Source organism: Falco rusticolus, chromosome 6 (genome assembly GCF_015220075.1).
Source record: "Falco rusticolus isolate bFalRus1 chromosome 6, bFalRus1.pri, whole genome shotgun sequence".
Lineage (NCBI taxonomy): Eukaryota > Metazoa > Chordata > Aves > Falconiformes > Falconidae > Falco > Falco rusticolus.
Window position 1 is genome coordinate 26769410 of NC_051192.1, and position 26215 is coordinate 26795624.

A 26215-nucleotide genomic window follows, 5' to 3' on the forward strand; every position below is an offset into this window, starting at 1 on the left:
AGTTTTAGCTTTAAATGGTTTTGTTATTGTAGCCATCTTTAATACTGTGGCAATTACTTAATTGAAGTTGCTACTGCAGTAGCAGTAGTCTACCACAAATACCATGGTAATGTTATTTGCTTGCAAGTAGCAACTGTAAAGATTTTGATGACTTCCATGGTGTTTTGTTTATCCAGTTCTTGGGAGGTAACAATGTCAAAGTTTGGGCTTCTAACATCACCCAAGAAAATAGAGCTCCTAGTAAGATGCATTTGGTTATTAGCATTAGTAAACGGAAGTCCCATCCAAAGGTTTTACCTTGCTAGCTACACTCCTGGTTTGAGCAATTAACTCTCTGATCCGCTGAATGCTGGAAGAAATATTGTTTGCTGGTGCCTTCTGTTCTACTGTGCGCAGTTTGTCCAGGAGCTGAGGGAAGACTTCTGTAAGTTTCTTCACTGCAGTTAGAAAAGAAGTGACAGTTTGGTTTTTAACTCAGAAAATTTTCTCCTTAGCCTCTTAGGTTAACTCACCTATCTCCTTCTGCTTTAGGAACAAGTTCTCACTGTGCTGTGTGAGGGGCAGGAATTTCAGAAAGGGTAGTAATTTATCAGAATCTAATATTGCAAAAGTTTTTGCAAAGAAGTTTGCACGAAGGAGACTACTTTTTCATGGGATCCTAGGTACTACCATGTTGTTGTACCTCTGTAATACTGTGCTCAAGAAGCTTTGCAAATGTTAATCATTATAACCTTTTAATCTTCCTTCAAGGCAAATAAATGTTAAGCCAGATTTTACAGATATGGCAACTGGAGCAGAAGGATTATTTGTTCAGCAGCTCACTGAATATCTGTGGTTGACCTGGGAACTGCACCTAGGAGCTATGGGTTCATGAGCTCAAGTTCATTTTAGAGGAGATGAATAGGTTGTTTCCCTCAGCTCTCAGCTGTGCGTCTCTTACAAAGGTTGTCACGCAGATAGCAGCAACAGCTGTACAGGTGATGTGTCTGCATGTGGTTCACAGCCCACTCTGCTAACAGAAACACTGCTGCTCTCAGACTGGGGCAACAGGCCTGTACTGTACAACGGTACAAAGCCTTAGCTGATGATGCATATGCACCTAAACTGTGCTTACTACTTGCCCCAGCCCTCGCAAGTGGCAACCTCTTCAGCTTTCCTGCCTACATCTGCCAGGGGTCATGAATCAGAGTCCAGGACCTTCAGTCTCTCACTGCTGTGTCTTCTGGTACGTGTGCAAGTAGGATTGTCATCAAAGGGAAACGCAGGTGTTTTGTTGTGTTCAAAGGGAGAGAAGTCCTTTCCCAGAAAGATAAGCAGAAAAATTACAGAGAAAGAAAAATAGCTACCCATACTTATAATCCAGTTTCATCACATCAGATTCCAATGACTTGCTGCCCTTTGAAGGATATTTACACATCACATCATTTTTCATCTTTAATTAGATGTAGGTACAGCTAGCTGAGTGTAATGAAATGTGATTTTAGCCACAAGCTACATGCATATAAGAAAGATCCAGTATTCGTAGTTAATTTTTAATGACATGGATTCACTATAAAGGTTAAGATCAGATTTGTAGGGTTTGCAGTCATATTTTAGGGGTTGTCAACTTGTGTCTGCCTCCTCTTGTGTTTTTCCCCCTCATATTTTCACTCTTGTCTGCAAAGATAGCAGAGACACAGGTAGAGGAGCTAATCCTCAGTTGTACTGAGACTGTATAGAAGGGAAAGAAGGAAGAACAGCCTTCAATCACTTCTCTGTGTGCTTCCAGTTCTGTATTGACTAAAGACTGTAGCATCTCAGCCTCATTCTTAACGACCCAGAGTATGAGAAGATCCCGTGGAGTCCTGCAAGTCCTGCTTCTCTTTGAGTAGAGTGGAAAACTGTATTTGCCAGAGTCTCTCTGCTTGGGTCTTTTCACTTGTATTTTACTTTCCAGTGTAGGAGCGGGCCATACAGAGCTTTAAACTCTCCAGTGCTGCCCATTAAGTCCTGAAAGGCCTTATGTGCTGGGAGTTGGTAATCAGATATTCTATAGAAGGCTTACTGTGCATTAAAATGCCATTATTTTAGCAAATCCTCAAAGAACTACAGTGAATTCTGGATAACACATGAATTCCAGAATACATTAAATTTCTACTTAAAAGATAAAACACAACTAGTATAATAATCAACTCAGAGAAAGTTTTCTCTGCCTTTTGAAGTGAATGTTCCATTGCATTGGGAAAAAGCTCACATTCTTAAATTAAAAAAAAAAAATATTGCAAGATCAGAAAGTAATTTAGCAAATTTTAACCACCTATTTTTTTTATTAATCAGCAAATTAATTGGAATTGTTCCTGTTCTGATATATTGAAAAACTGGCTTTTCATCTGTTTGAAATTTGAAGTATCAAACTGGGAACACAACTGTAAAATGAAAACACAAAACTAACATCTATTACTGCTAGCTGTTATACAATCCCACCATAAATCTCATCCTCTTGTCCTTTATAATGTCATTTTTCAACACAGAAGAATACTGATTTTTTGTTTTAGTCTTTGGGATGAAGGTGAGAGTGAAAAAGGAAATTAGTCTCACCCAGTGATAAAATACAAAAAAGAATACAAGGGAAACTGTCAAGGAGGAAATACCTCGACTATAACCTTCCAGACACTTTCTCCTTTTGTGTTTTCCTTCCCAACCTGTCCTTCATCTGCTTTGCTAAAGCCTACCAGTTCCCTGCACAATGGTGACACAACACAGGGAAACAGGTTCTCAGACAAACCACACAGCCAAGACACGCTCTCACCCCTCCAAAAATCAAGTGCAAGCTTTATTCAAAGGCAGTCCAGACATGTCATCTTAGAGGCTTCAGCTGCCATGGCAGTGTTATCAGCATGATGATCAGGTGTTTTGGTGTTTCAGGCACCTGTCTGAACATCTTTTGTGACTTTCCTTTCAACTTTGATAGACATTCCTCCTGCCAGGTCAACCTCTCCTGGCAATGTACACAGCTGACGCGAGAACACCATGCCCTGGCATGTTTGCAGGCTGTGAATCAGTCACATCATGCTATAGCCTCTTTTGTAGCACTGATCTGTCTCCTCAGCTAAAAATGCCTTCAGACAAAAAATGCCATGGAAAAAGCTGGCTCCATAAATGTAGTAGGTCACACATTACTGTAGCTTGCACATTAGCATCTCTCAAACCGTTAGTAAGCAGGCCCTTCGGCCACTGATACGATCACAATACTTTCAAGGCGAGTCCCTACCTGCAAACCCACTAGCACAGAGAAGACATTTTTGCCAGGCACATCACATAGGAGCTGAGCTGTTCTTTACAACTCATGGTGCATGTACCACACGTGACTTTTTGGAAACATGACCAACTAGGACAGCTGGGATATCTTGGGTCTATCCACTCTTATGGAGCCTCTCAATATTTCTTCCAGTAAAACAAGCTAGTATGAGCAGATTTTTGGAATCCTGAATGTCTGCTGACATTTTGAGCATGAAGAGCCAAATGCAGTTCGTGTTGCTGCTCTGTAAAGGTGAGCAAACCCCAAAACCTTCATATATAAGCTATAGCAGGCTGTTTATCTTGGATGTTTTTCCTCATACCATCCCCTCCCTGGATGCCAATCATATCCTCATTTACATTATCTTAATCGGGAGTTGAAGCCCGTAGCTCACAGCCTGAACTGTGCTCTGTGGTGATCAAAAACATTCTACAGCAACGCAATGCAATGCAACTACTTAAGGAGCTCTGCACGATGACTAGCAGTGAGCTTACTTGTTGCAGCACTCTCCAAACTATCAAGCTGCAACAAGGTCTTCTACCATATCGTACCAGCATACTCTTCATATCAGCCCCTCTACTGCCTTCTCCTCATCTTGCCTCATCCAGGGCACGTGTTCTCTCTCCTCTTACTTCTTCCTCTCTCTGCTTCTTCATTGGCTGCCCAACCACTTAACAGAACCAGCCACAGCTGCACCTTGTCTACATCGGCCAACCCGCAGCTGTATATTATCAATGTTCATTAACCCAGCTTCATTCCTCTATACTTACTCATTCCCAGAGGGAGTGGTTTAGTGTTTCCTTTGGAAGAAAAGCTTAGAGAAATCTCCAGTTCTAGAGCCAGAAGGTGGGATATTGTACAGTACTGAATTTCTTCTTGTGTAGGGAACCACTTTTATACCAGTTCTTGGGAGCACTCAACCAAAAATACTACTGCAAGGGTCTTGTCTACCACTGAATACTGGAAGTAACATGACCCTTGGGTTTCCCCAGTTAAGAGGGCAGAGTGTGGCTTTGGGATGCTAGAAACAGTGTTGGGTTTGGTACTCAACACCATTTGCAGTAAAAAGGCACTCGAGTTGCAAAGCTCCTGACAGAAGGATTTGGGGCAGTAGATCTGAGACTCAGACTTCCTGGAGACAGACTCAATGGAGTTATGGACCTTCTCTGAGGTACTTTCAGGAGGGAAGACATTGCTGAACAATGCTGCAGGTGATGGTACTTGTGAAACGTATGCAGGAAATTTCTTGTTCTGGGTTTTCAGCTTCCCCAGCCATGAATAACTTGGGATTAGTAAGCCTCCTAGGCAGAGCCAGGAATACACTGAGCAACAAACGGTGGTGCTTGTCAGCAATTTTTTATTTTGAATATTTTCACTTCTAGATTGATTCTTTTCTTTCCTAATTGTTCTTTTCCTTCTTTCACAAATAACTTCATTTCAGCTTCACTCTCCCTGCCTCTTTTTACGCTTTCCTATCATCTTTATTTCAGTGTTGTAGCCTGCCTTATTTTTTTCTTTTGTCTTTTTAGCTACCTTAAGTGTTTCATAACAAATCTTCCAATTTTTACTCTAGTATCCTTCCCCCCACCCCCCGATGATAAAAGTGGAATTAATGTGGTGCTTACAAGCTTTCCCAGCAATCATTCTGCTTAAATATTATATTTCCTCCTTAATCCTCTTTACCCTCTTTGTTTAGGCTACAATCTAATCAAGTCAGGGACCATGTCTTGTCCACTGAGAACCCAAGGGCCCTGTTTTTAAATGCCTCCCAGTGTTAAAAAAACCAAACAACTGAACCATCAATCATAATAATAAAAGTATTTAAGCTGTCTACCATTCCGTGTGACCTTGGTATCCTGATAAAAAAAACTTAGAAGCCAGTAAGATTTCAACCCTTAACTGTTTAGGTCATTTTTGGAAATGCCCCAGTATGGAACAGTTTTAAAGTATAGTCAAGTCTCTAGATAACTGCTATTTTTGGAAATGTTTTCAAGGATGTAAAATGCTAGAAGTTTATATGCAATGTGAACAATCCATACAACAAGATGTTGCGGTGATTCCCTGGCCTTTTAATGCTAAGGAATGGTAAAATTCAGGTCACCATACCTGCATCCCCAGCTGAATGCACAGCACTGTCGTATGCTGCTGAATTGTGCTGCAAGTCTTGCAGGTTTTGAGACCACAACCTCACGTTCTCATCGATGGGGGTCGTAGCCTGCGTCACTGTCATGGTAGCACTTACAGCCTCTGCAGTCTTCAGTTTAGCTTGCTCCAAACGTTCTCTGGCTTCCACTACAAAATAAATAGGGGATGAGAAGAAATGAACTTTTTCATAGATTCAAGTGAGCTATAACCAGCACTTAGAAGGTGGTGAGGTTAAGGGAATTTTACCTTCTGCAGAATGGGGCCCCAACCTTGCTTGCTTGATTTGCTCTTTATTTCCACAAGGAATGTTCAAAACTTCCTGTGGTTGGTCTACAGTTATATTAATTCTCAAAATTTATCAGACTCCTATTTTCATTCTAGATAGTTAGAAATTTTCAGTGTTCTTGGATTTTGATGAGTGTTATATAGCCAAAGAAGTTGGAACAGAGATGAAAAAATACATTGATTTTCATCAGGATTTAAAAAGAAAATGTGTGTATTTGTTGAATATTTTTTGTGAAAGATATTTTTGAAGAAGAGAAACACAAGACACTTGAAATGTTTTTGTTTTTTCATACCTGGCATTTTGAGGTTTTTGGTTTTTTGGGGGAGTTACCATCTACTGTATTTGTAAAACCTGTGACATTTTGTATATGGCAATGTCTTGGCAGTAAAACCCAGCCATTTTTAGTTGAAGTTAATGAAAAAATCTTAATGATGTCAGCTTTGAACACCTTCAGATATACTTGCTGGATACTCTATGATGTCTCTTTTCTGAAAAACTAAGGTGATTTTGTCAATGAAGACTGCTAGTAATTACCTCCCAAATTCTCTGCTTGCCAGGTGTGATGTATATGTGAATTAGATTTTGACTGTCAATACAATAAATCCACAGACCTGTAGAGTCTCCAGTACTGAAAACATCAAGAATAACATAGGAGACAACTGTAGTAAGGAGGATCAAGAAGAATGTTAATAATTTCAGGTGGCAAAACATATGATTTTATTATGAGTGTGTTAAAGCTGGATGTTTGCTTTTTAGGTCTTGTTTCTGTCAAATACCTTTAGGCCTCCCTGGGACTGAAATCTTAATATCAACTTCATAGGCCACATGCAAAGGTAAAATATGCCCTTAAATGTATGAAGATAAAGCATCGTAAAGATGAATTTGCTTTTACAACCTGGCTCTGCTGATTGCATTTTTGTGATGGCTGTCATCAGTTGCCTTCGCAGATCATTCATTCTAGCAAGAGTGCTGTTAACATGCCGGCTAGTGTCTGCAATGGTTAAATCATTACCTGTGGGGAGAAAACAGGAGGTAGAGTTGAGTGGCATCAAAGTAGCATTTAAAAAGGTAAATTTTATCCTGTAGAGGTACATTACTAAGCATTTAATACACCATAGGCAGTATACTATAGCCTTTTTTAGTATAAGGTATACTAGCACTCTTTGACTTCACATAACCTAAAGGAAAATGCAGTTTTGCAGCTCCCAGCCATTATTTACTTGTCAGAAGGTCACTTGGAAAAATCTGGAGACCTATATCTCAGTCAGTACTCTCTCTCCCTTCGCTTTACCAGAACTGCCGAGAATAGCTGCAACAAGTGTACAGGAAAAGTTTTAAGGAACTCAAAATAGCCTGAAAAAAGCCTGAAGAAGTAATTTCTGTAATTTTAGAGCTTTTTTCCAAAATTCTTTAACATTTATTATTAATATTCATTGGTGAAATCTAGCCTTCTGAGCACTTAAACTATTGTGAATTGATTTCAATTGAACAGCTGTTTGCAGGATCTCCTATTTAGACAGTGATTCGGTCTGAAATGGTCCTTCTGTGAATGAAAAAAACTTTCAGCATTTGGCAGGATGACAACACGTGAACTACTCAAACTGTGCCCATGGCCGTTTCAAGTACTTTGTGTAGTAACTTCGATCAATACACTAACAGCAGTAGTTCTGCCTTAGTGATGTGCTTTTGAAATTTATTTTAACACGCATGCTTCTAGACTGACTGGGAAAATAGGAAGAATATATATTTACTGTAATCTGCTGTATGTTGTAGCTCCATGGCTTGGTTGAGAAGTTCTTCGCTTTTGCCTTTATGGTAAATGATCTGAGTATCAATTCCAACTGCAGCCTATAAGTATGTTTCAAAAAAGAAAGTCAGAATAATGCTTATTGAATGTTCCTCTTTATTCCTTCATATAAGTGCAACTGCAAAGTCACTGCGGTTTTCATTTTTTTGGTTACTCTTAAGATTGGCAGATGGATTGGAAAAAAAGTCTGAAAAGCAAAATTTTCTGTAAATTGCAATTAAAGTTTAGAGAAATGTATGCTTTTCCAGACAAAAACACTGAATAACAAAGATGCAGAGAGCACAGAAGTCCTATCAATTGATCAGCTCCAGTACGGTCAATGTGATGCTCACGCTATGTGTTGGTTAGGCACTGTGACTGTTCATTTCTGCTGTCACCTCGGGTGGGTAATGGGATGCTTGCACTGTGTGGGGAGCTGCCTTGCAGTCCTCAGGAGTGTGCTGAAAGCAGAGGGCTGGATTCAAAATCCCACAGCTCCCTGGGGCTCAGGCCCTTGTAATCTAACCAAATCCTCTTGCTATCTCACTAATAAATTGCTGATAAATAGCATGTATACAGGTTGGAAGCTATATACATACAAAAATACATATAAAGTGTTATAGAATAGCAAGGACAGAGACAAAATTAGCATCCTTATCCTTGCACTGAGTGTACGAGTGGGATATTTGCTCCATTTTAACTTTACTTTCTATGAGAAACGGTGATGCTTCTGTTAGATGTCTTGACGACCTTTCCTGCCACCTGGTGCTGCGTGGAACGGGAGGACTTGAGCACTACATGCCACATCAGGTTCCTACAGGGCCACGGAGTTGTCTGTACTTTTACAGAAATGCCTCAATTTGAGTAACAACACAGAGCAGCATCACCCTCTATTTAGGGACAGAAGAACAAGTTGCATCTTTTTGAGTACCAGGGGACTTTAGGCTGGCAGAATAACTAACCACCTAGGATTTAATTCAGAAATAGGTGAAGCAAGATGAGCAGTGAGAAGTATAGTGCTGACAGTTAAGCTAAATCTTGTTTTTTCTTTATATTTAGGTGTCTGAAGTCCCTGAAGCAAACTAAAAGCTGATATGATGAAAATTACTTACGTCATTGACCCGGTTTGTTGTGTTCAGTGCCAGCAAGGCAGCTTTGTTAGCTTCCTCAATGTAACTGGCAATGTTTTCATACACATTTGAAGCGTTTATTGCCCTTTGTACCAAACCATTTGTATCAACACCATACAAATTCCTGTTAAAAAGAGAGTAAAAGGAGGAAGAAATCAAACTAAATCTAAGTGGTTTCAAATTGAATAATTTACTTAACATTCTGTCAATTCTGACTGCATAATCAGACACATAAATATACCTGGCCTGAGTAGTAGAGTAGTATTCTCTTTATTGTGTATGACCATTTATGTCAATCTGAAGCAGATGAAAACTATGTGGATAGAAAGTCCTTTCTAGTGGTTTAACTCGGGGAATTTTACCCTTAACATCTATATAAGCAGCAACAAGTGACTACTGGGCTTTTTTTTTTTTTTTTAAAAAAAAAACCAAAACAAAAACCACACCCTAGATTAGATATTCCATAAATTAACAGAATAACAGATCCATCAGTTGTCCTTTAGGAATAACTCTGGCCATGAATGGAAAGACCTGTGTGTGCCAGTGATCAGGACAGCTGTATCCCTGGGCTGTTTATATTTTCCAAAAGTAGGTGGGAAAAGAGGGAAGTCAGATGAAGAACTGCCCATCGTCATGAAACTTTGCAAAATGTTAGACACAACATATTTTTGCTGGCTTGGTAGAGCTTGATTTGCATATTAGGTGATAACTGGTCTTCAGGGGAGATTCCAAACAGTATTTGGTTCAAGGCTTAACCTTCAGCTGTTAGCCATTTATTATTTTTAATATTATTGTGGTAAATAGATTTTAGAATATGTGTTAGATATGTTCCCTGAATATATATTTATATGTGTATATTCACTTGAAGGTGTTTGCACACTGAGGGATTATTAAATTTCCAGATTCAGTGTTGTTGCCAGAATTTCCTGCTATATTCCCCTAATATAAAATTTCCCTAATATAAAATTCCCCTAAGACAAAAGAAGAAACTCTGCCAAATAAAAGCCTAACAAGCTTATAAAGCCAACCCGTAAAACCAAAATGATTTGAAGACAGGCTAAATGTTTTAAGGGATTACAGTTTCACTGCAGGACAATCTTCTCAACAAATAAAAAAAGTCAGCACATTTCCATCTGGATATTTTGTAATTATCTCTGTTTGCTTTCTGCTAAATTCCTAATGTGTTGGACTTGGTAGTCATTTTAAAATTATTTTGGTAAGGGATGAAGGCTAGCCATATGGGGTATTTTCTTTCAAGTGATTCTGCTGCCCCCAGTTAGCTGATCTCAGACTGAACATATTTATTTTTTAGGCTGTCTGTAGTTTGTGTGGCATTCTAGAACAGAGTTACAGATGTCAGCTTTATACAATTGTATAAAAGAAAACCATCTGTTATTTTTTTTCTTTATTTTAATCTCTTATCTAGGGCAGACTAATATTAAGAAACAACTGGTGTTTAGATAGTATACCTGAAGAGTAGTTTTAAGTTTATTTTCAAAAAGCTTATGTCCATGATATTACTTAAGGTAGAATTTGGTGAAATATTTTATTTAAGAATTCATTTGCAGCAGTGGCTGTTCCATGGCTAGTCCCAGTTGCAAATAAAAGTCATATTTCAAATCCGTCTAGAAGAGATTTTTTTAGTAAAGTGGGAGAAAGTTGATGAATTTAGTATCTTCCAGCAAAATAGGAAGATGTACAGTAATTTTTTGGTGTTGCAGTGGGCCAGTTTCACTGGGACACAACCTATTGACAATCAGAACTACTCCATCTGTAAACCAGTTCTTGAACAAAAATTATCCCAAAGTCTATTTTGTGGCCCATAATGCTAAACATTTTTAAATGTGAATGGATTTACTGACATGAGCTGTTTCTGCAAATCCCATTTTATCTGCCTGTATTGTTTTACTTTTCAGTAATCTACCTTTCTATTCTCTTACTATGGGAAGAGAAGAACATGCCAAATTAGAAAAGGGAGAATGTCATGCAAGATATATGTCTGTTCTTTGAAAGGATTCAGCTGTTCCCTCTGGACCATGAGAAGTCCTTCCATACATGACTCAACAGTGATTTGTTTAGTGCATATTTGCAGACAGCATATTTAATGTAACTGTGTTTCTGCTTGTCATTTGTTCATTCAGCTGTTCAATGAGTAGCACTTCTATGAACGGATTCTGGTGAAGTTAAATTTTACCGGTCCAGCTCATCAGCAAGTCTTCTTAGGTTGTGTGCATGATGCATAGCCTTTTCTACCAAATCATCATCAAACAGAGACAGATTGGCTAGTTTTTCTTGCAATTCCTTTTTCGCTCCATCTATTTCTGCGTAGAACCCTGACACATTCTGAACAAAATACGGAAGGAAGGAAAGAAGATAAAAAACTGTAAAAATTCAATCCATATTTTGATTATTAGGCTTTATTTTAATCTATATCATTATAATGTTATTGCTTTCTGTTATAATTTTAACAGATCAAAAAGAAGAAAGATCTAAGAGTCTGTCCCATGAATGTCAGTATAGCAAGACAAATGCAGGAAGACAAAAACCAAAATTCCAAGAATCGCTTAAAAATGTATTAGAGGAGATAGTGTAAAATACAAAAGAAAGGCACTGAGAAATGTCTTACTATCTTTTATGTTTGGTCCAGAATGCTTCCAATGAGTAGTCTTTCAGACTGAAGTGCTAACAGGTGAAGTAATTAAACCAGATCTTTGCAAAAATCCCCTTATTGCGGTTCTTCCGAAACTGGGAGGTTGAACCCATAATTTTTTTGTTTGTTTTGTTTTTACCTCTTCTCTGTGAAGACTACAGGCCAGAAGTTAGTTTTTGGGACTTCTAAATGATATCTATACAAGTGAACTAAATAGTGCTGTGGTGGTTGGGCTTATGCATCATCACATTGCTGCACGGGCCCTGGCACTGTTTTGGCCCTGGCCATCTGCCGCTGTCCCCAACCTGCCTCCTTGGGGAACAGCATGGGCAGTGCCTGTGCCCTGGGGACAATTTGGCAATGGCTGGAGAGGTGCAGATATTTGAGGTGTACAGCTGTGAGCTGTGCCACATCATGGAAATGGGCCCTGGCTCCTTTCTGTCTCCTTGCACGGAGACATCTCTTGTGCTAAGACACCTTGGGTTAGTCTGGTTTGTGAATCAGTCCACCTAAATACTACCTTTATCTATGTATAGGCAAGGAGAAGTAGTGTCACTTTTGCCTTAGCCATACTTCTTCTTCACATGAAATACTTGTGGGGAAGACCAAATGGGCCCTGCATTCAGCTTCTCTCCAATACACAAGCTTGCTGATATGTTTGAGGATTATAAATTTGGCCTCAAAATACACAAAGAAAGGACAAAATGGAGGGAGAGAAAAAGGATGAATGAGTGAAGTGTGAAAATACTTATTGCTGGTGAGGATGGAAGATGTATGGTGTTCGCATACTACTTCCCTGCAGCGTGAACATCCCCTGTGGATAAACTTATCCACAAGAGTGGGACACCCAAGATGATAAACTGCAGCAATTTGCTTTGTACAAAACATAGGAGAAAAAAGAATATGTATTGCTTCGTCACCCTGGGATGGTTATAAAGCAAGCTGTCCTCTTTCTGTTTTCTCAAATAACTTTTTCAAGGAAGAATTAATGACTTCTGATATTTACTTTTGTGTTAAAAAAGAAGTGGGCAACTATGACCAGAATGAATGTTTGTGGAGAATTTTCATTTATTAATTGTGACAAATTATTAATTAATGATCATTTTATGAGATAATTCAATTCTCTCAAAATTTTAAAATAAAACATGAAAAAAAGCAGCTTTGGTAAATATTTTAGTTAGAAAAATCCCAGTTTTATTTTATTCATTCTTTCATAGGAAGTTCAAAACCCTGAAATTTCTAAAAATTTCCTACAGCACCCTGTCTCATATGAAACATTGGATACTAGTCTACAGTTCCAGAAGAGGATTTTCTATAAGGCAACCTGTTTATATATGTTTTACACTCTGAAACTGGCTGGTCTAGACACTGATATCTGGGATCTTTTGCCTCCTCCTATGCTCACTTACAGGCAGGAGAAAAGGAATTTAGCATATAGTGCAGTCTTTTACCAGAGCATCTTTTAGCAGCTGCTTGTAGTGAAATGATTGGGAACTCCACAACAAAATCCTTCATTCAGCTCTGCCTACAGTAGTGTCCCTATAATACAGTTATTTTTCTGAGGCAGTAAAATGTAATTACAGTGCTTTTAATCCAGAAAGATTTTTACTTTTTTGGGGGGGGATATTCATCAGTATTTCATTGAAACAGTATAAAAAAGGAGAGGTTTTTATTTAGTGGTTTAAACACGTGACAGAAGTTCAAAAAATTAGGACATATCATTCAAAAAAGTCACTGAAGCACCTACCTTTATTACCTCACTTAACTCAGAGTTGACCTTTTCTGGTCCTGCCAAAATAGTTGCGGCACTTAGCAGAATGCCGTTCACTTCATCTGTTTGCTTTAATATTTTCTCATGTTGTTTCTACAAAAAATAAAATAAAATCACATCCAAAATCGTCTGTGCATTCTAAAATAGTGTTACCATTTCTATTAAATTCATTAAAGTTAATTCAAAAGATGAAGTGATGAACTAGATAGATTGTAGACAAATTTGAAATCTAAGTTTTTTCCAGGTATCTCTAATAGCTCCATATTATAATGTGACTCTTTGTATTTTCTTGTCTTTGTGAAAGAAATGTTGAGGGGTTTTTTATTTATCAATTTCATTTTATATTACAGCATGAGAAATTATTGGAATGAAGCATTATTCAATGTACTGCCAGCAGAGACAAATTAAACATGGATTTTTCATAGTAGTCTGGAGACTAGTTTTTTTCTGATCTACAGTACAGAGATTTTTTTTCCCTTGTCAATAGTGGAGCTAATGTGAACAATCTTTTTTGTACAGCATCTGCTTTCATTGTGAAGAATAATGAAGATCCAACTGGTCAAAAACAGTGAACAATTGTGACTACACACTTCAGGCTTTGCTTCATAAATGTGAGATGAGCTGCAGCTTGGCACTGTAATTATGAAACAATGAAACAACAGAAGAGGCTTTGCACATAAGGATCCCAAGCTGCTTGTGGAAGAAATCAGAACAGCATGCCTGATTTATCTGTTGAATTACTAGACCTTCCACATCAACATGAACTTCTAGTGCTGCAAATTTCAAGAGCTCAAAACTCAGCCACTGATGCTATGAAACCCAGAGGTTGGCCTGAATTTGCAAGATTGTTCTTCAAATCACAGAATTGCTCCTTAAACCCCGCTCCTCTAGAATCCAAACAATTTCAGCCATTGAAATGGAAACATTTCACTTCAAATGGTCCGAAATGGTTTGCTTTATCATTTTCTTCCTTGCTGAAAAAATAAATGAAGAGTAAAATATCAGGACATTTTGGTTTTGCATCCCTTAAAGGAAACTAAAAAAAAAAAACCCCAAAAACAGAGAGTCACAAAGCTGCTGGGAGGAGAAAAAATAGTCTTTTTGTATGGCTGATGGATTGGGTACTTTTCTGGGATAAGAGACCTGAAAATTCAATTTCCTCATCCAATCAGATGGGATTTGAACCTAATACCACCACTTACAGGCAAACATGCCTCCCTTCCGTGCTGTAGGGGACAGGTCTCCTCTGAGCTCTCCTCTGGATTGATTACTTTGTTCAAAATACTGAAACTATTCATTTGAACAGAGCGTAAGGGAAAACTGCTGTAGCCTTATAGCTAGGCTCTTCACCCAGCAAGTAGGAAACCCAGTTTCAAGGTATCTGTTGTGGAGCAATTAGAGAATGAATTTGTGCTTGAAGATGCAAAGACAATTTTCTGTTCTTGCTGAAAAACTGGGGATGCATTTCTTTTAAAGAGGACCAGAGAGAAAGGTTGGACGAGACAGTATGAATGCACTCAGCCCAGGGCACAAATGCATTGCAGAGCCTTTATATTGTTTTAATAGAATATAATTACTTCTGTAGTCATGAAGTTCTTCCACATTATAAATCAGTACATAACAGGTGAAAAAATCCCACCACAATATTTATAGCAGCCATGCTACATGGAATTTTAAGTTTCTTGGGTTTTGCATCTTCCTAGTTTAGACATTAGTATCTATCTTTTCCTTGGCCTGCTGAGACATGCCATGCTAAAACTTGTCATTCATTGTCACTCCATGAATAGATAATAGCACCTTGCACTTCCACAACTTGTTTCTTAGAACTGGAGACTTAGAAATTAATTTTTTGTGTGTTGATTCCTGACTCTAAAATGTTTGCAATCTATTTTAAGCACCGGCAGAGATGGAGTGTTCACAGACAACAGTTGTGAGTACCTCATGCCTTTGAAGACTGGCTGTGTTTTCCTTATTTATATCCTCAGTTTGTATAATATAGTCAAGTGCCTGGTCTAACGCCTCCTCCAGGTCTGACAGCTTCACATCCTGTTCGCTGAGCTGCTCCAGCACATCAGATACTAGAGATCTTGTGTCATTGTACCTCTCATGAAACTCTTCAACTTGCTGTAGCACTGGGAGAAAAATCAGAGGCAGCTGATTAATCCAAAGCCTGGATTTCTGACAACACTTAACCTATGCAACAATTTCTATTGTCGTTACTGAGGGGACAGTAAAACACATTTGTTAAAAGTTCACTTGAGAGATCATATACCTTGAATTTAATTTTCCCTCCTCTTTTGAAAAGGAAAGATGCCTCTCATTTTAGTATCTCATTTTAATGCCATTAATTTCACCTCTCAAGTAGTTCTTTGTAAAAGAAACTACATTTGGCTTTCATCGCTCTTCATTTGTTTTTCATTGTCACAGCTAACGAGGCTATTCTGGAGAAGACAGTCCTTACTGTCCTGAGACTGTGACTCATGTTCACCGAGCTGTGAGGATCAGGCTGCCACTCTTTCCCATACTTGCAGTTTCTCTCTCTCTGCTGGAATTTGCTGTCCCCATGGCACAGCTGGCAGGGGGTAAGAAAGATGTTGACATGAGCAGTGCCACCTGGCACGAACCTTCCTAAGCAGCTATTGCTGAGGTGTTGCAGTGCGCAGGCACACACAGATACACACATATTTTTTTGCCCGTTCTGCCATGGGGGCAGCAAGCACCAGCAGCGACTTGGGGCAGGCATTTGGAAGCGGCAGCAGCATCTTCATCACACCAGTGGGAGCTTGCCAAGCACCTGCCAGTCCTCCCCAGGAGCTCAGCAGTTACATCCAGAGCTGCCTGGCCCATGCCAGCTGTGCATCAGCATGTGGGTGAATGGAAAACAAACTTAAAACTCACACTTCTTTGCTGTGTTTTCCTCCTCATCTGCACGCTGCCTCTGATTAGTGAAAGGCTTACGGTGTTTGATTTCCTTCAGCATCTCCTCAGCCACACTCAGCTTCTGGGCAATTTCTTCAGGGCTTAACTCTTGTTGAATTGCGTAGTATTTCATCTTGCTGCTGATTTCTGTGGGAAAAAGGTACAACAGATGGTCAATCCAGCATGGCTACAGAGAAGTAAATACTGTGGAGTACTTTTACTTTTGTGAATCCAGATCATGCTGATGGCAAAAGAAAGTTTTAATTATCTTACAACTCTACAGTAGATAATTGTTATACTTAATCCAGTCTTAAAATTAAACCTGTAAATAAATCACACTTTCTGGCATACGTGGGGGTCTCATCAGAAGAGGATGAGATTAGGCAGGCATGGGCTGTGTGCATTGTTTGACTTGGCAGTTCTTAGAGAGGGTTCATCATTTTGTTCTGAGTTCTGTGGCATTTAGCAGGCTGGGGCTTTCGTCCAGGATCGTGGGTTTTAAGTGCTGCTGCAAAAATGTTTATTAAGTAAGAGCAATGGCCACGAGACTGAAGTAACCTCTTTTTCTATCTGAAGAAGTTTGAGGTACCCTAAAGAGGTAACATATGGTTTCTAGCCTGATACTGCCTAGCTGGTTTGGATATTTCTGGGTTTTGGTCTCAGTTCAAAAAACACTGTTGGATTCCTGCAGCTGAAATTGAGTTTATCCATCCCCAGTTGTAGGCATTAAAAAGTTTACCCACTTCTCACTCCCTGGCCTTGAATACCAATCACCTCCTTTTCTATGCCCTATGATGTGAGTAGCTTTGGCTTGCATTCCTCACTACTTTTGTGGATAACCAGAGCTGGCAAAGCTAATGCTGTGCATCTGTAAGATTTTTATAAAAGATAGATGTGTAAATGTGGCACAACTGATTCTTTGGCAGAGTGTCTTTGTATGCAGTTTCTTCCTGGCTCCTGAGCTCATTAGTGAAGCTTTGAAGGCTCCTACTGAGCAGTAACCAATCATGAGCAATAGCTCCATGGGTTTTGTTTTCCTTCTCATGCTGGCACATGCATATGCGTGTGTGCACACATACAACTTCCCTTCAGTAAAGAGTATCATGCCTTATACAGGTGATGCCCATGTAGAGGAACAGTTTTGAGCGTGGCAGAAATAATTTTCACCTGCTCATCTCCAACTGCTTTCTGGGTGAGCAAACACTCTCTTCTTATTCACCGCCATGAGTGTTGCTTCTTCTATAACAGCTCAACTTGATTGTGCTATTTGTGTGCCAAACTAGATACACATCTTCCCTTCTGTGGTTCCTGTCCTGCTTCAAAACAGTTAATTATACAAAAGGACGATGCAGAGGTCAACCAGTGATTGTTAGTGACCTACAACGAAGCTTGTGCTGACCCTTTTGCTCAATTAATTGTAGAAAGAAAATGTGATGGATGGCCAGACAGTCAAAGGTGTTCTAGCATGACAAGTGTGAGAAAGTGGTACAAATGTAATCCTATGAGCCTGGTCTCAGTCTGCCTCTTTTGTGTGATGGGATGTGTTAACTATGTTGAGTTAAAGTAATGGTTGAAGAACCCGTGGAGATAAGGAAAAGCAAGGATAACAGCTGATATGTAGCTGCTCCTCCTTACACAAGTTGCCACATAGCTTGCAGTAATTCTCTACAACAGAACTACTCAGGTCTGTTAATGAAGTATTTCTATTGAAAATGGGCTGTTTAACCTCAGCTGCCAGTAAGCCTTTCTATTCCGGTGCTGTATACAACTTTTGTATACTGTTGGCTTTGCCAAAGACTGGGGGAAATCGGTGTGCTCTGTGGCAGGATGCAGGCTTTCATGATGCAGGTGTACAGGGGACAGGGATGCTGCTAAGTACTTTCGTTTGGGGTTTTATTGCTTTCTGTATGTACCAAAGAAGAGGCTACAATTGATTTATTCTCAGTGTTATATATCAGCATGCTAATGATATGTTATGGATATTCCAGATGATGATGATGATCTCTAACTAGGAAACTTTTTAGGTGCAGTTGTGCTTGGGAAGATGTTCGCTGTTGTCATTTATACTTTGATATATAGGACAGTAAAAATTCTTGAAGATGCAAGAGGTTTCACAGTCTCTAAATAGAAAGAAAAATAATCTGGGAAGGTGTAAAAGATATACATTTACAGTCAGAAGAGAAGTTATGTTTTGAAATTTATGCTAATTCTAGAGATGCTTTTAGTGTTCTAGCATGTGGCATAAGGATGGACTTCCTAAGTTCTGTCTGCATCCTCTTACATCATATGCACAGATGAGCAGGACACTGGAACAGTAGGTGACAGTTTGTCCCAAGATTTTAAAATGAGAAAGCTCTTGGTTTCACTGTTTCCCTAATTTTGGGATATCTGTTTACCTCTCCTACTGTGAAACAACACCACTATTACCATTTCTGATGGTTTGCACTAGCTACACAGTTTATAGTTCTGCCTTTCACTTTTACTAGAGTCAGTACTTTCTTTGTGCAAAAAGAAGGCAATGAGAATGCAGTTTTTAAATTCTGCTTCTGTATTTCAGAAAAAAAAAAAAAAGAACAAGAGGACAACAGCTAGTCTGTAAGGCTTTGTAGATGTGTCTGGACCCAAACTCAATTGGAAATTCTGGTCAGATGAAGCAATAAGCAGCTTAATAAGAAAAATTGCCACCACCTCCCACACTGAGCTTGAGGAAGTGGTAAGTTCACCAAATTATTTACTATTCATTGTCATTTTCTTTTTGGAAGCATCTGCATGATGTTGTATGAACCAGCACAACCCTACTCAGAAACAGTTTGCTAAAAGGCAAAAAATAGATTTAAAGTAACACTCACTCATGCAATCACCAGAGTTAGTCAGACCTAACTGACTGCCATGAGTTCAAAAGGGAAAGCAAAATTTTTAAATAATCTGTCTAGCTATTCATATGGCTTCCGTTACTTATCAGCAGGATGGGAGAAGTGCACTTGCATACATCTGCTGACAAGTAAGACACAGAGCACTCTAATTGCCCATCCTGTGCTTGTGTTTGTGTCTCCACCCGGCCCCAGTCCAATATTGACTCTATTTTTTAAACCACAGGTGTAGATAAATACCTTGAGCAGGTATTCACACAAAGGCTACAAGCTGAATTAGCTTGAAGTATTTAATGTAAACCTAATTACTATCATTTTGTTCTGTCAAAGAGAAAAAAGAGAAAGAGAAGCTCTTGTTCTGGGTGTCAGCCCAAGTCAGCTGGTGGTTTCAGCTGTCTTTTAAGAGAGACAAGGTTTTGTCATGACTTTGCAGGCTGCAAAAGCTTTATGTGTGTGTTGCTTTGGGAGAAAGCCCAGGTGCTGTGCCATTTTTTTGCTGGGGTTTCATCTATAAGTGCTTGACACTGAGCTGAACCAGAAAGACATCTATTTACCTTGAATGTTGTCCCTCATATTACTGAGCTGCTGCACAAGCTGAGTAGCACGGTTGTTGGTCTCCATGGTTTCCTTCTGTACTAGTAGGCCTTTGCGGGATGCTTCATTTCCCTATGAATAAACCATGCGAGCCAGACATTAGATTTCTTTACAGATCCATATGCATGTGTGAGGATGAGCAGTGTAAACACACATTTTGCTTTCTCCTGATGAGCATACGGAAGTCCATTTATCATATAAAGAGGCATTTACAGAGGTGTTTGATGTGAAGGGCTGTCTTGTCGGTATTTTCAGAATTGCAGAGTGAGAGATGAAAATCTGTTCCATATTTATCCATCATTTGCTGCAATCAAATTGCCATAAATTATGTACAGTTGTAAAACTCCCATCTGATGAGTCTTCCAGGCATGCAGGGGGGCTGCTGGCTCATTTTGCTGGCTGTGGCGTTTCCTGAGTAAGCATATAGGCTGAAGAATAGGGTGTCAAGCTCACAGCCATTTTTAGATCAGTGTCTCCCTCAAGTGAGGTCCCCAGCTCTCCAACTTGCTAAAATTAAGAAAAGGCATGAGGATTCAACATACTCTGAAGGATACTGTTATATTGGAGGCTGTGCTCTGCATTGTGTTCCCTTACATGGAAGGGAAACAAAGAGTTACCATGTCATAGCTACTATCTTTCTGAGAAGGTCGCTGACTGTGGGAGTCCTTAGGTTTATTTTTCACTGATATTTGCCAGGAAAGAGGAAAAATAAGACTGGTGTGCCAGTGGTGTTTCCTGGACCCTGTGCGTGTGTGAGTGAGCCTGCACTGCACGCTTACCCGTGGTAAGGTGGTGATGCACGGTACCCGTTGGGGCTGCATCAGCAAAAATTGCCCCTGGAAAATTAGTGTCTGGGTTTGAGGTGCCCGGACACCTGATAAACCAGAAGATACGTGGCTGTCGGTGCGTTTGCTTCCTACGCACTCAAGGCGGGCAGCCGGCAGGGCGCTGGCGCTGCGGCAGGTGACGGGTGACAGCCAGCAGGTGGCGCCGGGCGGCAGCGCGGGCGCGGGGCCGCGGGCGGGGGAGCCCGTGCCGGGGGCCCGTGCCGGGGGCCCGTGGGGGACGTGTGTGTGTGTCGTCCTAGTTCCTCGGTGTTCTGGTGTTGGTAGGGCAAGCACTAAGGGTTTTATTCTGTTGCTCAGCATCACTACTTCGTGCTTATTTTAAGCAATTTGTTACAGTTCTACACACAGTTGCCTCTACATCAGGCTCGCAAGAGTCACAGAACAGTCAGGGCTGGAAGGGACCTCTGAAGATCATCTCGTCCAACCCCCCGCTAAAGCAGGTTCTCCCAGAGCAGGGTGCACAGGATCATGGCCAGGCCGGTTTTGAATGTCTCCAGAGAAGGAGACCCCACAGCCTCTCCGGGCAGCCTGTCCCAGGGCTCTGTCACCCTTAGGGTAAAGATGTTTTTCCTCATATTCAGATAGAACTTTCTGTGTTGCCGTGTGTGCCCGTTGCCCCTTGCCCTGTCACTGGGCACCACTGAAAAGAGCCTGGGTCTGTCCTCTTGACACTCGCCTTTCAGTTATTTGTAGACATTGGTAAGATCCCCTCTGAGTTTTCTCTTCTCCAGGCTAAACAGCCCCAGCTCTCTCAGCCTTTCCTCATCAGGGAGATGCTCCAGTTCCCTCATTACCTTCGTAGCCTTTGCTGGACCCTCTCTAGCAGTTCCCTGCCTCTCTTGACCTGGGGAGCCCAGAACTGGACACAGTTCTCCAGATGTGGCCTCACCAGGACAGAGCAGAGGAGGAGGATCACCTCCCTCGACCCGCTGGCCATGCTCCTCCTAGTGCACCTTTGCCAGATTTTTCTTTAGCTATTCAATACACGAGGAATTGGTGAGAAAGGTTTGCTGATTGTCATGAGATTAATGGGAAACAGCAGCATGAGTGAGGGGCGCTCTTAGGGACTCAAATTCCTGCTGATGTGCAGAGGCTTATTCTGAAATTTGCTAAGGGCCCAGGAAGGAAAGGCAATTGGCTCCCCTAGTCTCTGCCAAATATTCAGGATCAAGCTGCACACTGTTTTACTTTAAGCTTATCCCAGGCAGACTCAGGAAGTTACAGGTCAATTTTGCTCTTCTCTTTTAGCAGTAGGATTTGCTTACAGTTGGTGCATTCACCCTGCCCTTGGGGTTTAGATCAGAATCTGCAGCAACACCTCAGACATGGGGATGCGCACATGAAATGCTCTGAATGGAAGATGCAGTACATCTCTGCAAAGCCCACTCAAGGCCCTAGCACCCGTTTTCCATAAAAGTGCCTTGAAAGAGCAAAAAGTTCAATATATTCAGAATTATTACTGTTGTCTTCCTTCCGCTGTGGGAGCCTGTGGCCATAATTTCTCTGCCTTTACAGGCAATCACAGGTATTCATGTGGAACAAGCATTAGAAATAACCAGGGAGGAAAAAAGACTAGAGGAAACACTGAATTTATTGGTTCAGGGACAGTTGAAATGAGGAATGAGCTAAGAAATCTCCAGGTAGTACTGAAGATGACAAAAATGTTATCATCCAAATTCACTAAATATTCCTAGAAAACCTCATGCCTTAATCATCCTGCCTACCAGTTACATAGAAGGACACTGAGGTTCATGAGCTCTGCCAGATTTCACAGATACAGAGGTGTGTCTGTGAGCTGATTTAATCAAACCTCTCTTGTAGCACAGGCATATTCTGTGTAATTCTGCGGTGCTCTTTCTGCTATGTAAGTGCTGATTAAAAACACTCAAACCCAAATTTTACCTTCTACATCTCTATACAGTCCTTCCTCCTCTTCCTTTGTGCTTTTTTCTCTGACTTGCTCCTGTATTTGAGTTTTAGGCTAAGGTATAATTTTAATTTGTCTTGTGAAGGAATTGGTAAGTGAATATAAAGTCTGACATTTTTCAATAAACATGAAATATACTCTAGTCCTACTGCAGCTGTGGTTTTCTCTGAAAATAACATAGTGATGTATCTCACTCTATATATCTTAGCAACAGAAAAATGTTTAATAATATCTCTTTAAAATAAAGGAGAAGCAATTTTGAACCCTATTTCTTCTCTTATATCAGTATTCTTCTAGGGTGCGATGAAAGTGTTATGTGAGTGAAGAGCAGATAACCTTAATTTTATAGCCTGGCAATTGAACGTGGATGCAACATTTATGATAACAATTGTGTTAAACGTATCTTGAATGCTGATCAAGTTCCCGTGTCAATGTGCACATGGAAAAAAATTTAAACTGGCAGTTTTGTAGTGTCTAATCAGGGCTACTTTAATTTTATGAGAGCATACGTGTAAAATAGATTTAGTACAAGTACTCCCAAAGTCAGTCTGAACTAGTTTAGTGTTGGCTACTTCACTTAATTAGAAATCAAAATGTGAAATAGAAAGTCAGTGTGTCTATCTTAGATCAAACTTAGATCAAACTATCGTAGATTAGTTGTGTAGGGGGGGTAGGTGGGAACTCAGATCCTGAGGGGAGGCTTTTTGTGATTGGTAAGAAACCTCAGCACATTCAACAGACTTCGGCCCTACATCCTTGCTTTTCTGGGAAGAAAATGTGGTGGGTCACTTAAGCTTTTAATTGAAAGATAAAGTAAAGTAGAAAGTTTAGAAATAGAAAATAGAAAGTTCTCCCAAGTATGTTTCAGGGCACTCCCACTCTTATCTGGTGAACCTAGAGGTTCAGACTAGAACCTCTTAGAAATGTTAGGAAACATTTCTTTACTGAGAGGGTGGTCAAATACTGGACAGGCTTCACAAAGAGGTGGTTGATGCCCCAAGCTTGTCAGTATTTAAGAGGCATTTGGACAATGCTGTTAATAACATGCTTTGGCTTTTGGTCATCCCTGAAGTGGTCGGGCGGTTGGACTAGATGTTGTAGGTCCCTTCCAACTGGAACTATTCTGTACTAACATCTTATGCCAGCATGGAAATACGACCAACTGCAAACCTCAGAGGTCTGGCAGTGGACTATAAACAAACCTGTTCATCAAGTGTTGCTGCCTCTCTCAGGAGATCATTCATGTCATCTGCAGCATCATCAACTTGGATGGTCCGAAGCACAGTATGGTTCTTTTTTGTGGACATTACTGCCTGTGTGTGGGGAAAAGAAAGTCAGTCCATCTGAAAACAAATTATTTCTCTGTTGAGGGCAGGGATTGAAATTTACAGGAATGGAGTGGAAATTAATAGATTAAAATTACATTAAAAATAAAATGTCATCAACGTTTATACCTGGAGATGGGTGGTAGTGAGGTTTAGGTCATTCAAGTGCTTTTGAGCTGCAACACCTGTAGAAATGCTCAGCAAAGTTGATTTGCTTTCATCGATAGACAGAACTGCTAATCGGATGTCATCTGTCAAATCCCAAATACATTTATCGCAGCCTGATAAGAAGATGAGAGTGTGTAATTTATTTTTATTGTTTGTGTCAGTTAACAACAAATACCTTAAATTCACATCATAGTGCTCTTGCCCTATGGTGTTCCCTCTCTTTGCCATTGATAGATCCTGATGGATACCCATTTTTCTTTTACTTTCATTCACCCACTTCCAAGTTCCCACAGTTACAGTCGTGACACTTCCAGCTGAGCAGCACCAGATGGGACTGCTCCGAGAGGCTGCCACAGCAATGCTGTAATCAGTAGGGGAGAGACAGGAGGTATTTCCTGGCTATTCCCTAGAGACTCTACATGTTTGTGGCCTGAAGAACAACAGATGAGGGTCAAAAAAAGAACTTAGTTTTGTCAGAACACAAAACTGTATTTAAAATTTGGTGGTATGAGAAGTAAGGATGTTCAGCAGATGGGCTCTTGGCTGCCTATTTGATTTGGAGGACAACTTCTAAAACACAGTTGTAACACGTTTGGAATGCACTTGTGCAGAATTATATCCTTGTCCCTGGTGAATGCTTGCAATACTACCTTGGTTTTAGTGACATTAGTGCCACCACTAAAAGCAAGAGACTTAGGCGAACCTGAAGCATGGATTCCGACAGAAACTTTTGCATGGTATTGTATAGTCTATTGTATTCTTGATGGAAGTAGCTCCCAAATGTTTTCCTTCTGGTTGCACTTCCAGGCACACGACCCCTTTTCTTGGGAGCTGGTTTAGGAGCCCATGTGCGCTACACAGTCTGCATCATACCACAGGTATATACATTGAATACATTCAATAACATTGAAAAAAAAAATCAATGGTTACCAACAGTTACAACATAGCACTTCTGGAAAGTCCCTAGGCTTCCTATCATTAGAATAGAGGAGATGATAGTGGAAAAGAACTGACTGATGGATATATGTCAAATTGTCAGCAGCAACAATTTATATTAGACGTACATCCAGAAAACCAGAAATTATTTGCAAGATGGCACAGATAAAGTTGTGATGGCAGTTTTTATGGCCAGAATATTATTTTGCAGCTGTTGTGTCTCAATCTACAGAAGTGGCTTTGGTGATACTTCCTTACTACTCCGTAGTTTGTACCTAAACATTCAGTCTGTACCACAGAGTTGGACATATGCATGTACTTAGTCACGCAAATGAGAACATGTTTAAATAGTCAGTGGGGCATTGTGCGTATTCACATGTTTATGTGCTTTGTGGGACCAAGGTCAAAGTGCTGAGCCCACTGGAGAACTGAGCTCTTAAGTTAGTAACCATCCAAATACAAGAGTGATACTAATTTTTGGTGTTCTCATGATAGTCTTCTTACTGATGGTTGGGCAGTCTGTGCCAGTAGAAACTTCAGGACTGTCTGCGAGGCATTCTCCAGTCTGGCTGTCACACATTCTCCCTCCACAGTTACATTCTGGGGGAAAAAGAAAGGACTTTTGAAAGAAGAATCTTCAAAACGTACAACTTGCCTTTCCCCTCCCAAGACTGGTGAGATGATTGTACATAGGATTGTGCGCAGAGAGTCAAATCAAAATCAAGGGCTTCTTCGACAGATTTTTCCTTCAGTACATAGAAAAAGGTGTTTTTTGCACTGCACTCAAATTGGACCAGATAAAATGCAAGGCTGGAAACAGAACCAGAAAGCCTCTGCTGAAACAACTTGTTTAGAGCTTCCCAGCTGGTCGTAAGCAGAGGCAGTGAGGCCAGAGTTGCCCATCTGGGCCATTGTGCTTTACTGTCTAGAGAGGGTGATGTTCAGGAGATTGGCTAAAAAAGGCAGTACAACTAATATTAGTAATTAGTTACAAAACTCTCCATAGCCCTGTGGAATTTATCAATGCTGTGTCAGGCTGCCACGAAATAAGCTTTCCAGCTATCAGGGATTGATAGTGGACTCCAATTCCATCATCAGCTTCAGCATATAAAAAAGTAACTATCTCCTGCCACTTACAATGAAGAGTAAAGGAGGTTTTACATTGTTTTAAACTTGACTAAGCTGCATTTTTATTGCCAGCACAAGTGGCTTTTTAAAAAGTATAATTTTTAATCTAAAGTGTCTCTTTCAAGGTTTAATTGACCTTTTAAAATATATTATTTTTAAGGTTAAAATATTCTTGGAACCCTTTGATAGAATAACAAAAACTCAAGCAGAACATAAAAACAGCAGTGACTTATCTGGAATTTGTTTTGCTCTTGTGATTCATGGTTTCAGCAGAATCTCATGTAACAAAACTGTTTACTGCCATTTAATTGCAGCCCGTTCATTGTTCTCTGATTTACCCTTGTATTTACATTCCATACTGCACATTTGAAGAATTATCAGAGGAAATGTTTTATACAGCTTCAAAGTCAACATGATGCACTAACTTTGGAATAATTCTGTGTATGTGAACCAGT

General features: G+C 40.1%; 1 protein-coding gene across 1 annotated transcript in view; it reads right to left on the bottom strand.

The window, feature by feature from the left end:
- LAMA4 (laminin subunit alpha 4) overlaps window positions 1–26215 on the bottom strand; it is a 107110-nt gene that overhangs the window by 31800 nt on the left and 49095 nt on the right. The window contains exons 7-19 of the mRNA XM_037392535.1: window positions 25137–25232; window positions 23658–23809; window positions 23406–23516; window positions 19389–19500; window positions 15944–16111; window positions 14984–15177; window positions 13022–13138; window positions 10819–10967; window positions 8607–8748; window positions 7460–7556; window positions 6604–6720; window positions 5384–5569; window positions 298–437 (exon numbers count right to left, since the gene is read on the bottom strand). Coding sequence (XP_037248432.1) covers window positions 298–437; window positions 5384–5569; window positions 6604–6720; window positions 7460–7556; window positions 8607–8748; window positions 10819–10967; window positions 13022–13138; window positions 14984–15177; window positions 15944–16111; window positions 19389–19500; window positions 23406–23516; window positions 23658–23809; window positions 25137–25232 — 1781 coding nt within the window. The remainder of the gene's footprint in view (window positions 1–297; window positions 438–5383; window positions 5570–6603; window positions 6721–7459; window positions 7557–8606; window positions 8749–10818; window positions 10968–13021; window positions 13139–14983; window positions 15178–15943; window positions 16112–19388; window positions 19501–23405; window positions 23517–23657; window positions 23810–25136; window positions 25233–26215) is intronic.